Raw genomic sequence first — 14,613 nt, forward strand, 5'->3', positions numbered from 1 at the left:
GGATTTTGTCAAATGCTTTTTCTGCATCAATTGAGATATCATGTGTTATCTTTTAACATGATGTTATATTACACTGATTTTTCTTTTTTTTTTAATTTTTCTTATATTGTATGATCCTTGTATGTTGAGGGTGACTCTCACTTGTATAATCTCTTTAATCTGCTGCTGAATTTGGTTGCTAATACTTTGTTGAAGAGCAAGATTTTTTAAAAATCAAAAACTTTAACTTATGGCTCTGATATAGAATTTCCATTTGTAAAAAAAATTATTCCCTATCAAGACAGAGGAGATCTACTACTGATTAATGGGGAAAACAGGACAGAAGATCAAGTCCCAGGACTCCACAGGAATGCATATTTTTAAATTTAGTAATTTAACACATCAAAATTTAATGGTTGATGTCTGGTTGTTGTCCAAAGGTAGAGAGAAATACTTTATTCATAAGCTTATGAATATAATCATAATTATATATTCATTTTCACATGAACAAATGAATAATCAAAAGTGGTTAAACTACTAATATCATCTTTAAAATGTGTTTCTAAATCTTAACTGGGTTTTTTGTTTTCAAACAAAAATCAAACCATTACCTTAAATGTTTTATAAAAAGCAGCATCCAAAGCTTGCAGAATTTCTTCATCGGGGCGCCACTTCAGTTTTCCTCTGAGCCCATGACCTGTCTTATAAGTTTCTAACGCAATTAAAACATGAAATGGATGTATACGAGCCTAGAACATGACAGAGACAGAAAGCAAATGTCAAATTCAAGTGAAAAACAGTAATCATGTCTCTTAGATTTTTGTTATTGTAGCTAAAAGATCTATTTCATAAAGAGAAAAATGAGGACATATTAAACTTAAGATTTCAGAGTCAACGCAATATGGTACGGAGAAGGCAATGGCACCCCACTCCAGTACTCTCACCTGGAGAATCCCATGGATGGAGGAGGCTGGTAGGCTGCAGTCCATGGGGTTGCTAAGAGTAGGCCATGACTGAGCGACTTCACTTTCACTTTTAACTTTCATGCATTGGAGAAGGAAATGGCAACCTACTCCAGTGTTCTTGCCTGGAGAATCCCAGGGACCGGGGAGCCTATGGGCTGCCGTCTATGGGGTTGCACAGTCGGACACGACTGAAGCGACTTAGCAGCAGCAGCAGCAATATAGTATGATAAAAGTCTCAAAACACCTAAAAACTTCGCTCACTCCATTTCCAAAATTTAAGAGCCAACTTTTTCAATTAGTAGTAGTTAACAAAGGTAACACCTACCTTTTTTAACAGTTTTTCATTACACAGCTTTTCACATACTAAAGACACTTCTGAGTTTCCTGGTTCAAGCACTGAGTTAGCTGTCATCTTTCCCAGATTCCTTAGTAATGCTGTGAGAGGCATTTCTTGTAACAAAGCCTTCCATACCTATTGCAATAAGACAGGCAGAAATAAAAGCAATTAAGGGGAAATGAATACATGTAACATACACATATCAATTAATAACAGTCTTTAAGGCTTTCTTTTGGGGGTTCGGACCACTTTCTAAATAAAAATTTGTGTGGGTTGGTCAAAGACTCATGGAACAAAGTAACCTGCTCTTTATTAGAGTAATAAAGTTAAGTACATTATATTTTGTGAAGGAACTGTATATAAAAATTTTATTATTTAATTAGCGAGGTAAACTAACCAATACATTTTCTGGAGTGGAGCTAATACTTAAAAATTGCCAACTACATCTGGGCATTGTGCCCAGGTGTTTTAAATAAATGTTAATTTTAAGATATATTTAAGGTTTTTAGGGAATTCCCTGGTGGTCCAGGGGTTAGCACTTGGCACTTTCACTGCCGGGGGCCTGGGTTCAATTCCTGGTCCCCTGGTCAAGGAACTAAGATCCTACAAAGCATGCAGTATGGCAAAAAAAAAAAAAATTTTTAAGTATTAATATAGTTTAAAAGCATTAGCAAAATTTATCCTTTTACTACACAGCCTAAGTTCCTCATGTTAAATGTATTATAACTTTCTTACCTCTTTAGACTTTAAGTGATTTGTTAGGAGATGTTCCCTAACCAGTCTGTGCTCTTCTATCAGATGAATGACTTCCAGTTCATCTTTTGTGTGCTTCACTTTCTCTACAGCCTCGAGATACTTTAATAATTTTTCAGCCTCCACAGAAAGCGCTTTTTCTTTATACAGTTCATGGACCTCTTTCCAGCCCTTTGTAATATATTTGGTGACAATAGCAAGTCCTTCAACAAAATAAAGAATTAAAAAGGCATGTAGGATTAGCAGGTAAAAAACTGGACGTGTTACTGAGAACACCTTCTGTGAATGGCACATCTAGATACACAGGAGTTTTAAGCCCGGATGCTACTTCCCATAATATGACAAACACACTTAAGCAAACGGAGTCAACTAATTTCTGCCTATCCCATGAGACTCTGGAGGTAAAACTCTAACCTAATGTGTTTTGAAGTATAATGACTCCAAAGTCATTTTATTACAGAGCTTTTTTTTTTTGAAGCAGTAGCATTAGAACCTTTAGTACACGGTGGCTATCTCAGGTCCACAATCTCAAATCACAAAAGTATAGATCTTCCTCAGTTAATCTCATATTCACTTGCCCCTTTACCTGCTAAATAAACATGCATTTGTAAATTACAGAGATAAGTGAAGTGGACAGGTAGGTAGGTAACTTGTAATTTTTAACAGCTGAGAAAGTATGACAGGGCTAAATAATGTGTCCATTTCTTCTATAATTCCTTTCAGTAGTTGAAAAAGCTTTGGGTTGGGGGAGTGAGGAAATCTGGGTTCTAGCCTACATGCATGTGTGACATCTGAAGCCTTAGTTTCCACTTCTGTAAAACAGTGGTGGGACATAATTATCAATTTCAAGATCTATAGGGGGAAGGTAGGTAAAATAAATAAAAGAAAGAGGTCATTGATACAATAGTGGTCATGACTATGGTGAATTAAACAGAATACGCCTGACAGATATTTTAGTGAAATATTTGGGAAAAAAAATTGGCTTGGTGCTGCTAAAGGAATGTATTTTCAATATAAGGTACAATATGGATTTTTATGTAATACTGGCAAATAATTCATTTTTTTCCCCCAAAATATAGTTCAGGCCAACTAAAATACACCTCTAAGGCAGATTGAGCCTGTGTGCTATTTCTGAACTCTAAATAATTTGACTAAAAGTTAATATTAACCTGAAGGAACTTCTAAAGTATTGTGACTCTGCTGTCTTACACATCTTAATGTGAAATCTGGAATTCCCTGACAGTCCAGTCGTTGGGACTATGTGCTTTTTCTGCAGGGGGTGTGGATTCAATTCCTCATGGGGGAAACCAAGATCCCACAAGCTACACAGTACCAATAAATAAATAAATAGAATATATATAACAAGCATGTAATTTCTAATAAAAAAATCAAAATATACATGTTTGTATATACAAATATTTACAGTAATTTATTGCTTAAATTTCATCTGAAAAAGTTCATTTGTAGTTTTAGAAAAAAGTGGTAAAAGAGGAACTACTGAGGAGCTTCCATGTATGATGACATCACCACACAAGATGTGTAGGAAGGAGAAGCAACCAACACTGCTCTTTACTTGTGTCAGAAACTGTGTGTGTAAGTATTCTGATACACACTATCACTGTTAGTGACAGTAATTTCAAGGGCTATTCCCTTTCTACGTTTTTTTAATAGATGAAGATACAGAAACTCAGACAGGTTCAGTTCCTTGGTATACGGACACACAGTAATAAGTAGAACTGAAATCTGAACTAATCTGAGGGGCTGTCATTTCAAGTTTCACCTCTGCTGAAAGAAAAAATGTCAAATTTGGACATGTTTATTTTGTGAGTGTTCACATTTAAAATTAATCCTGTGCAAAAGTCTTTCTTATTTCCTTTCTAAGAAGGACTAAAGAGTCATTGTAGAGCCAAATAACTTCTCAAAAGTCTCTTCTCATAGACACAGAAAAACTGCCCCAAGTTACCATGACCCCTGGATGACTGAAGACAGTTCACATTCTGATTTGTTAACTTCAGCACTATTTGAGGTAGCCTTTAGGTTCCACGGAATGTATGTCCAAGGAAGTGCTTAGTTGTTCAGTTGTGTCTGACTCTGGACTGTAGCCCACCAGGCGCCTCTGTCCATGGGATTTTCCAGGCAAGAATACTGGAGTGGGTTGCCATTCCCTACTCTAGGGCATCTTCCTGATCCAGGGATCAAACCTGCATCTCCTGCACTGGTTGGTGGTTTCTTTATCACTGAGCCACCTAGGAAGCCCCAAGATTTAGAATATCAATCTGCAAATCTGTCATTTGATTCTTAATCATTAATGTGTAGGTGTTTAATTCCAAGTTGGCATTAAACATATGAATTAGTCAATCAATGTCTTATGACTGAAAGACTATTTCTAGAAAATGTTACACAGTTGTCTTACAGCAAATAAAAATTTGCCATTTACTGGATATCTGTACCTCACCTCTCGCCATGAAGATCTCACACTTACCTTCACTGGAAGGTTTAAGATGCGACAGTCTTAACAGATCTTTGTGAGACCAGCCATTTCTCTGTTTGTATTTTGTAACTGCCAGGGCGAGGGCCATGCCACCCTTTTCATTGTACCAGTCTGCTACAGCCTTCCGGAGGGCACGACCCCACATGCCACACTTCATGCTTTCCTTTAGATCTTTCTTAAACTGGATAAAAGTAAAGAGGTGTGTAGGGATGCGACAAACTTCAGGAACAGCTTTGAAGGCGGCTTGTTTGGTGCTTATGTCGGAACACTGGGAGCAAATGGCGAGGGCAAAGAGCGTGGGTTCCTGCTTTGCGGTTCTGCCTTCTTGACTAAAGGACTTTATTTCCTGTATCACTTCACATCCTCTGCCATCTTCAATCAATCTGATTAAAGCTTCGGCATTCTCAAGGCCCAGCTTCTGTTCTTTGATATAGTAAGTCCCACCTTCAGAACCAAAACATAAGAACCGGTGTAGCCGATTCATATCAGTGACTTGCCACACATATCCGCCTTCGGAATTAGCTATCTGCTTCTCATTCAGTGGCTGCATTTGGTTTACAGATTCCTCCATTTTTCTGCCTTTAGGAAGTCTATCAAAAAGCAAAATGTTATTACCAGAAAATAATAGAATTCTGTATCACTGAAAACTACCATTTAACAGAAAAACTTGTAGTCACCTTGAAAAATCCAGATGCATTAACAGAATTATCTTGGAATTTTTTGAAAAATACAAATGCCCAAAGTGAAAGTGAAAGCCGCTCAGTTGTGTCCGACTCTTTGAGGCCCCATGGGCTATACAGTCCATGGAATTCTCCAGGCCGGAATACTGGAGTGGGTAGCCTATCTCTTCTCCAGGGGATATTCCAGACCCAGGAATCAAAGTGGGGTCTCCTGAATTGCAGGCGAATTCTTTACCAACTGAGCTATGAGGGAAGCCCCAGTATCACTATTTTCCCCAGAAAAAAAAAAAAAACCAAAATATTATTACAGCTAGATAGAAATGATAAAGACTATAAAAAGGAAAACCATTTATTACTCTAGGCTTATTGAAATCTGCTATGAAATATTTTAATTTAAAAGTATTGTTTAAGTAAGTTATGGTATGATGATCTGAAGTGACAGTCAGGAAGTTGCATTTTTGATGTAGTTTGCTGCTCCAGAGTCTGAGCAGGCAGCTTGGCGTGGAGTCCAGAGGAGCAGACAGGGGAGAGGAAACGGGGTGGGGGCGGGGCAGTAATGGTCTCTGACACAGTGACTGCAGACAAGCTCTGCTTGTGTACCCAACATCTGTTTCTCCTTCCCCGTTTCTAACTATTATCCTCTTTCTGGTAGCAATATCCTTCAGGGGACAGTCCCCAGCCCCAAGGGATGAATCTTGATTGCTCTAAGCCAGTGGTTCTCACAGTCTATGGGCATCAGAATTACTCGAAGTGCTAGTTTAAACAGAAATTGATGCGCCCCACTCACCCTGTTCCCCCCAAGTTTCTTTCACAATTCAGAATGTCTGGCTGAGGCCTGAGTTTTGGTACCAGTTATGAGTTCCCAGGTGATGCTCTCACTCCTCTTGCCATGTGACTGGTACGGGTATTGGGCAAGTATCACAGCTCCTGCCAGTGAGACACAATAAATCTGCTGGTAATACTTCGGAGGTCTCCTTCCCTCTTAAAAAGGGGCCCGGACTCTTAAAAAGGCATGTTCTCTAAAAGAAACAAAAGACCTATATATAGAAAACTATAAAATACTGATGAAAAAAATCAAAGATGACACAAATAGATGGAGACATATACCATCTTCATGGACTGGAAGAATCAATACAGTGAAAATGAGTATACTACCAAAAGCCATCTATAGATTCAATGCAATCCTTATCAAGCTACCAGTGGTATTTTTCAGAGAACTAGAACAAACAATTTCACTATTTGTATGGAAACACAAAAAAAACTTCAAATAGCCAAAGCAATTTTGAGAAAGAAGAATGGAACTGGAGGAATCAACCTGCCTGACTTCAGACTATACTACAAAGCTACAGTCATCAAGACAGAGTATGGTACTGTCACACAGACAGAAATATAGATCAGTGGAACAGAATAGAAAGCCCAGAGATGAATCCAAGCACCTATGGACACCTTATCTTTGACAAAGGAGGCAAGAATATACAATGGAGAAAAGACAATCTCTTTAACAAGTGGTGCTGGGAAAACTGGTCAACCACTTGTAGAAACTAGAAAAGATTCTAACACCAAATACAAAAATAAACTCAAAATGGATTAAAGATCTAAATCTAAGACCAGAAACTATAAAACTCCTAGAGGAAAACATAGACAAAACACTCTCTGACATAAATCACAGCAAGGTCCTCTATGACTTACCTCCCAGAGTAATGGAAATAAAAGCAAAATCAACAAACAGGACCTCATTAAACTTAAAAGCTTTTGCACAACGAAGGAAACTATAAGCAAGGAAACTATAAGACAGCCTTCAGAATGGGAGAAAATAATAGCAAATGAAGCAACTGAAAAAGAATTAATCTCTAAAATATACAAGCAGCTCATGCAGCTTAATACCAAGAAAATAAACCCAATCAAAAAATGGGCCAAAGAACTAAACAGACATTTCTCCAAAGAAGACATATAGATGGCTCACACACACATGAAAAGATGCTCAACATCACTCATTATCAGAGAAATGCAAATCAAAACCACAATGAGGTACCATCTTATGCCAGTCAGAATGGCTGCCATCAAAAAGTCTACAAACAATAAATGCTGGAGAGGGTGTGGAGAAAAGGGAACCTTCTTACACTTTTGGTGGGAATGCAAACTAGTACAGCCTCTATGGAGAACAGTGTGGAGATTCCTTTAAAAACTGAAAATAGAACTGCCATACAACCCAGAAATCCCACTTCTGGGCATATACACCAAGGAAACCAGAACTGAAAGAGACACATGTACCCCAATGTTCATCACAGCACTGTTTACAATAGCCAGGATATGGGAGCAATCTAGATGTCCATCTGCAGACGAATGGATAAGAAAATTGTGGTACATATACACAATGGAATATTACTCAGCTATTACAAAGAACACATCTGAATCAGTTCTAATGAGGTGGATGAAACTGGAGCCTATTATACAGAGTGAAGTAAGTCAGAAAGGAAAACACCAACACCATATATTAACGCATATATATGGAATTTAGAAAGATGGCAATGATGACCCTATGTGCAAGACAGCAAAAGAGACATAGATATAAAGAACAGACTTTTGGATTCTGTGGGAGAAGCCAAGGGTGGGATGATTTGAGAGAATAGCATTGAAACATGTATATTACCATATGTGAAATAGATCACCAGTCCAAGCCTGATGCATGAAACAGGGCACTCAAAGCTGGTGCACTGGGATGACCCAGAGGGATGGGATGGGGAGGGAGGTGGGAGAGGGATTTGGGACAGGGGGACACATGTACTCCTGTGACTGATTCATGTCAACGTATGGCAAGCCCCACAATATTATAAAGTAAATCCAAGTAAATCCAATTAAAATAAATTAATAAAAAAAGGAAAATAAAAAAGGCATGTTCTTTCTGCCTTGAGATATTCATTTGCAGCACATGATGCCTGAAGTGGTGTCAGCTGTCTTGAGTCATGGGGGTAGCCAGTTTAAGATGACATACAAATAAGGATGGCAGAGCCAGAAAAGATAAAAAACAACAAAAAAGAGAGTCTAGGCCATTGATACTATGAAGTTACCTGGAACTTAGAAATGTACTAATATATCATAGCGTGTTAGTGTTAGCTGCTCAGTCGTAGCTGACTCTTTGCAACCCCATGGACTGTAGCCTGCCAGGCTCCTCTATTCATGGGATTTTCCAGGTAAGAAGACTGGAGTGGGTTGCCATTTCCTTCTCCAGGGGATCGTCCCAACCCAGGAATCGAACCCAGGTCTCCTGCATTGCAGGCATATTCTTTACTCTCTGAGCCACCAGGGAAGCCTAATATATCATAAGTGTATCTTTATTGTTTAAATTGTTTATAGGTTTTCTGTTACCTGTAGCTGAGAGCATTCTGATTAATATCCTGTATCAACAGTGCTCATTTATAATTTGTGTCCTCTGTAACTACCCACATTTTCCTCCTTCCATTATCTCTAAAGCTACTAGAACTGACTGTCTGGCAGCAATATCACTTTCTCTCCTCCTAACAGAGTAACCACAATCATCCGCTGCTTCCCACTGCTGTTCTCTGTACAAGTGTTTACTCTCAGGTCTCCTGCCTGCACCACTACAGGTGCACTGGGCTTCTCCCCATGGCCAACAACACAATGACACAGCCAACAAAAAATCCTCAACCAGCATTTACTGCATACTATGTGTAAGGCATGAAGGAGATCTCTGTTCCATTAAAAATAAGATTTTCAAAACTTTTCCTGCCCTCAGGGAAATCACAGTCTGTATGATGTGGTAGAAATTTATTTATTCCTCAATTTAAATTTATATACAATTATGCACAACTTTATATACAATTGATAAAGCACTTGTAATCAAGTGCTTTGATAGAAAAGTGAATAAGCAGAGGAGGATAAACTAATGCTGTCTCAGTAACCCAGGAAGGCTGAAAAACTGGTATATAAAGTTTGGGGAATGCATTCCAGGAAGGGGTACCTGTAATCTTGCTCTGTGTCTTTAAAGTTTAGAAAAGGAAGTAAGAATACTGCAAAGAAATGTTGACAGGTAAGGCAGTAAAATAAAGAGGCAAAAGAACATTTTTTTGAAGACGATAAAACTTTGAGCATGTTTATATACTGTAGGGAAGGCTAAAGATAGAATCTTGGTGAATATCAACAATAAAAGCTAAGGAGAAAAGGGTCCTTTAAAGGAGAAATAGGAGAGGCCCACAGACTTTAAATCAAGAGAAAGTGGTATCACAGATCGTAACAGAGAATTTCACAGAGTGAATGGCTGGTAATGTCAAACACTTGGTAATCAAGTAAATAAGGCTGAAACTGGCAACAGGAATGCTGAAGAGAGGCAATCGCAATCAGGGGCTGTGAGAAATAGCTTGATTCCAGTGTGGTGAAGAGGGCACACAGCAAGGAAGAGCCTTCACGGGTAAATGCTCTTTTATAGAAGGAAAGTTATAAAGGCAAGGGAAAAGCAAGGTGGAAGATACAGGAAAAATCTTTTTACTTTTTCAGATGAGAGGACAGGAGGCTGAGGTTGGAAGTTTAATCTGGAGAGTTGAAGGCAGTGGAGGAAAGGCGTTTAGTGAGGCAATGAGATCCCTGAAAGCTGCTCAGAGCATCCACATGGAGACTGGCCTTGACAGCAAAAGAGCTATCCCCTTCCCTAAGGGTGAAGGTGATGGGTAAGGGCCCCTCTGAGGGAGAAAGAGAAACAAGGAAATGACGGAGTTCCCAGTGGGGAAGTAAGTCTGGTGAGTAAGGCTGGGTCTCAGAGCGGGGAACACACAGTTCCTGGGAGAAGGTAAGTAAGGAGTAAGTGTTTGGGAGAAAGCCTCAGGTTCTGAATGTGACTGAGGGGGACAGAGATTTGGATTGTGTGGAAATAGCAGTGTCAGTATTTCAGTAAGGCTCTGATACAAAGTAGTGAATGTCAGGGCAGGCCTCCCCTCAGGTGGTATCCAGAGGCGGTGGTCACATTGTATCAGTCACTGGGGACCCAGAGCAGCACAGGCTGAAACTCCTGGTGTGGTGGATGGTGCTTTTTCTATGTATTCTTAACCTCTCTTCAACATGGCATTTACCTCTTCTTTTCAATCCAAAAACACTAACTGCCTTCTCAAAGGCTGACAACATTAATAGCTAATTCCAGTAGAAATTATTATTTTGATTTTTATACTGCATTTGACATTAGTGGCCTCTCCTTTAGATTTTACAGAAACATACTCTCTCTGGTGTTACTTCAACCTGGCCATTCTTGCTCACTAGTTATGTTTGTTGGATGAGTGTGAAATGACATTCAATTATTAGATTATACTACTACCCCAGCTTTCCTGCACCAAGGCCCTGGTGGTGAGAGTTCAAGGTCCCAATATAAACCTCAAAACCCCCTCCTCTCCAAATTTTCCCTTGTATTATATTCTTTGTGACACATCCAGCTAACAATGGTTCCCGTGAGAGTGGGGACCAGGTCTTACTTGTGTATCACTCCTCTAGAGTATCATTTTAAAATAATTACTAATATATATTTAAGAATAACTAAGCAGGGCTTCCCTGGTAGTTCAGCTGGTAAAGAATCTGCCTGCAATGCAGGAGAACCCAGTTCGATTCCTGGGTTGGGAATATCCCCTAGTGGAGGACATGGCAAACCACTCCAGTATTCTTGCCTGGAGAATCCCTATGGACAGAAGAGCCTGGGGGGCTACAGTCCATGGGGTCACAAAGACTTGGACATGACTGAGCAACTACACACAGGACAACACCAGTAACATTAAAGTTGATTTTTCTGAACCATTTATGCATGACTTGTTTTTCTTTCCCGTAACGTTTACTTTAAAAATAAGTCTCAATGCATGTAATTAAAAACATAATTCTCTAACATAAATTCTGTAATCAGAATAAAATAATAAACATACTATATGCAGGTAACAGAAATACAGTTAAGAAAAATAAAACATGAAAAAGTTACAAAGTAATGAGTTCTGAGTAAAAAAGTCATCTGAGGATAGTGTTTCTCTGTAAATTCTTCTAATATGTTTAATATTAGGTATTCAAGTATCTTTTGTACAGCAAGCAGCAAAATGAACTTTAATTCTAGGGAAGATGCCTGAAAAAGAAATGTAATTTTTATAATTCCTATTATAAGAAATGAAATTACTTATTCATAGCTGTACCAATGGAATCTCCCCTTGCGTCTTAAATTAATGACAACTCTGACCATGTATCTTTTCAATATTTCTGCAAGAGAAACTGTTCACCTTTTTCATATGCTTCTGTGAAAGTACTTTCCAGGATGCAAGTGGACATATAACATCATTAACAGCTATGGCACCTGTCTACTTGTTTATGTAGATATACCAGAGTCAGAATTTTTAGTTTAATATAAAAAACAGAATGGCAGCATATTCCAAGCTACACTGAGCCTGCAATAGAAATTAACTTCAAAATTGGCTAGGTGAAAAAAATAAATAAAATAGGCTAGGTGATAAAACTTAGTGGTATAATAAAGAATATTTGGTTTTTGTGGGAGGTACAAACTACTGGGGGGAAGGGCTTCCCAGGTGGCGTTAGTGATAAAGATCCAGCCTACCACCAATGCAGAAGATATGAGACATGGGTTCAATCACTGGAGAATCCCATGGATAGAGGAGCCTGGAGGGCTACAGTCCACAGAGTCGCAAAGAGTCAGACAAGACTGAAGCAACTCAGCACACACACAGACTTCTGGGTATAAGACAGGCTACAGTGATGTATTGTACAACACAGGGAATATAGCCAATGTTTTGTAACAACTATAAATGGACTGTAACCTTTAAAAGTATTAGACTATCTGGTTTTTGTCCATGATTCTCAAAAGGCTTCAAAAACCACTTGGGGTTTATATTAAAAAAAAAAAAAAACCTCAAAAATATACATGCATCCAATGTTCACAGCAGCGTTATGTACAATTGCCAAGGTATGGAAGCAACCTAAGTGTCCATCAACAGATGAATGAATAAATAACATGTGGTATATGTATATACAATGGAATACAACTCAGTCATAAACCATAAAAAGGAATGAAATTTTGCCATTTTCGGCAACATGGGTGGACCTGGAGGGCATTATGCTACGTGAAGTAAGACAAAGACAAATATTGTGTGGTATCACTTATGTGGACTCTAAAAAATACAACAAACTAGTGAATGAAGAAACAAGAAACAGGTTCACAGATATGGAGAATAAACTAGTGGTTACCTGTGGGGAGAAAGGGGAGAGGCACAATACAGGTTATAAGGAGAGTTATTATGAGATTATATGAAATCATGTGTGTTGAAACTTAAAAATTGTACAGCAGCATAGAATTTAAAGAATCTTTTATTCAAAACAATGTTAACCAAAAAAAAAAAACAAAAAACCTAGCAATATCCTGATTGATGGGTGTCTTTGTTATGCTAATGAGATGGCTCATTCTGGGCCTTTGGATTGCTTCCAGATGGGATCACCATAAAGACCAATCCTCTGATTAGAAGGCTGGAACTCTGGACCAGATCCTCCTCCCAGGAGGGGAGGACAGCAGCACACTGGGCTCAACCATGTGGTCAATGAATTCATCAATCCTGCTTAATCATAAGGCCCCCACACACAAACTCCGGACCCCCAACTTCAGCACAGACACCAAGTCAGTACTGGTGGGGTGACGTGCCAGGATAGCACAAACAGAAGGGATCCTGCTGCTGCCTCCAGACTGGCCTGGGCATGTCCTCCATTTGGCTGTTCCTAAACTGCGTCCTTTTAAACAAAACTGTAACCATAAGGCTGGTGCTTTTAGGGAGCTGTGCCATCCGGGTGAACTACTGGCCCTGAAAGGGTTGCGGGACGCCCACCTGGGCAGGCAGAAGTGTGGGGAGACTGGGGCCCTCCCAGAAGCTGCTGTCTGAAGGAAGGGCAATCTGTTGGGGTTCCTGCCCTTTAACTTGGGAAATCTGATGGAACTGCACTCTGGAATGGAACTGAGGTGAAATGAACTGTAAGATACTGAGATGACATCAGAGAATTGATCTCAAAACACAGACACCAAAGGCGTAAATGAAAACAGGAAAAAAAACAGACAGGCCTTCATCAAAATTTAAAACTGTGTTTCAAAAGAAAGCAAACAGACATCCCAGAGAAAGGGAGAAAACATTTGCAAATCATACATAAGACAAAGAATTTGTGTCTATAATATATAGAACACTCATAACTACATAATGATAAATACCCCAATTAAAAAATAGGCTAAGAGTCTATATAGGCGTTTCTTCAAAGAAGATATACAAATGGCCAACACACACAAAAAATGCTGAATATCACTGGTCATCAGCAAATAAAAACTGCAATGAGATACCATTTCACATGTACTAGAATGGCTATAATCAAAATGACAATAATAAGCAGCAATGGTGAGGATCTGGAGAAATTAGAACCTTCATACCCCGCTGGTGGAATGTAAAATGTTGGATCATATGATCTCTCTATATTTAACCTTTTGTGGAATTGCTAGATTCTTCTCTAAAGTGTAAGGGGTTTCTTTTGGGGGATGATGAAAATGTTCTGAAATTAGATAGTGGTAATGATTACACAACTCCATATGTGTGTGCGACAACTCTATGAATATACTAAAACTCCTTGAATGGGATGTGTGAAGTCTATCTTAAAAATGTTTTTTAAAAAAAAATTTAAATTGACTAGGCAAAAGATATTTGGGAAGTTATTTAAAAAGATAAGCATTTAAATGATATTTAACCCTATTTTTTATATTTGTCTTTAGAAAGCAATTTGAGATACACATAGACATATATATATCCGTGTGTGTTGTTGTTGAATTGCTAAGTCATGACCGACTCTTTTGTGATCCCATGGACTGTAGCATGGTAGGCTCCTCCGTCCATGGGATTTCCCAGGCAAGAATACTAGAATGGGTTGCCATTTCCTTCTCCAGGGGATCTTCCTCACCCAGGGATTGAGCCCAGGTCTCCTGCACTGGCAGCAGATTCTTTACCACTTAACCACCTGGGAAGCCCATATGTGTACATATATATACATATAAAAATGTGTGTGTGTGTGTGTGTATAATGAGATGGTTGGATGGCATCACTGACTGTATGGACATGAGTTTGAGCAAGCTCTGGGAGTTGGTGATGGACAGGGAAGCCTGGAGTGCTGCAGTCCATGGAGCTGCAAAAGAGTTGGACACGACTGAGCGACTGAACTGATACATATAAACACATGTGTATGTTATACACACATACACATACATATATAGGACCTTAATTTCTTCCTTCCCCAACTGCTTTCATCCCCCTTCTCAAAGCTTAAGCTCCAATGTCAGTGGTTTAGAAGGCAGTTGGGCAGGGAGTTAGGTCAGAGCCTGGTCATCAGTTAATCCACTCC

The 14,613-nt window shown here is 39.0% G+C and overlaps 1 protein-coding gene across 1 annotated transcript in view; it reads right to left on the minus strand.

Moving 5' to 3' along the window:
* Positions 1-14,613, minus strand: part of RO60 (Ro60, Y RNA binding protein) — a 29,886-nt gene that overhangs the window by 12,501 nt on the left and 2,772 nt on the right. Inside the window, exons 2-5 of the mRNA XM_043924603.1 lie at positions 4,517-5,115; positions 2,017-2,237; positions 1,270-1,416; positions 591-728 (exon numbers count right to left, since the gene is read on the minus strand). Of these exons, the coding sequence (XP_043780538.1) occupies positions 591-728; positions 1,270-1,416; positions 2,017-2,237; positions 4,517-5,096 (1,086 nt within the window). The 5' untranslated portion in view covers positions 5,097-5,115. The remainder of the gene's footprint in view (positions 1-590; positions 729-1,269; positions 1,417-2,016; positions 2,238-4,516; positions 5,116-14,613) is intronic.

Source organism: Cervus elaphus, chromosome 14, assembly GCF_910594005.1.
Source record: "Cervus elaphus chromosome 14, mCerEla1.1, whole genome shotgun sequence".
Classification (NCBI taxonomy): Eukaryota; Metazoa; Chordata; class Mammalia; order Artiodactyla; family Cervidae; genus Cervus; species Cervus elaphus.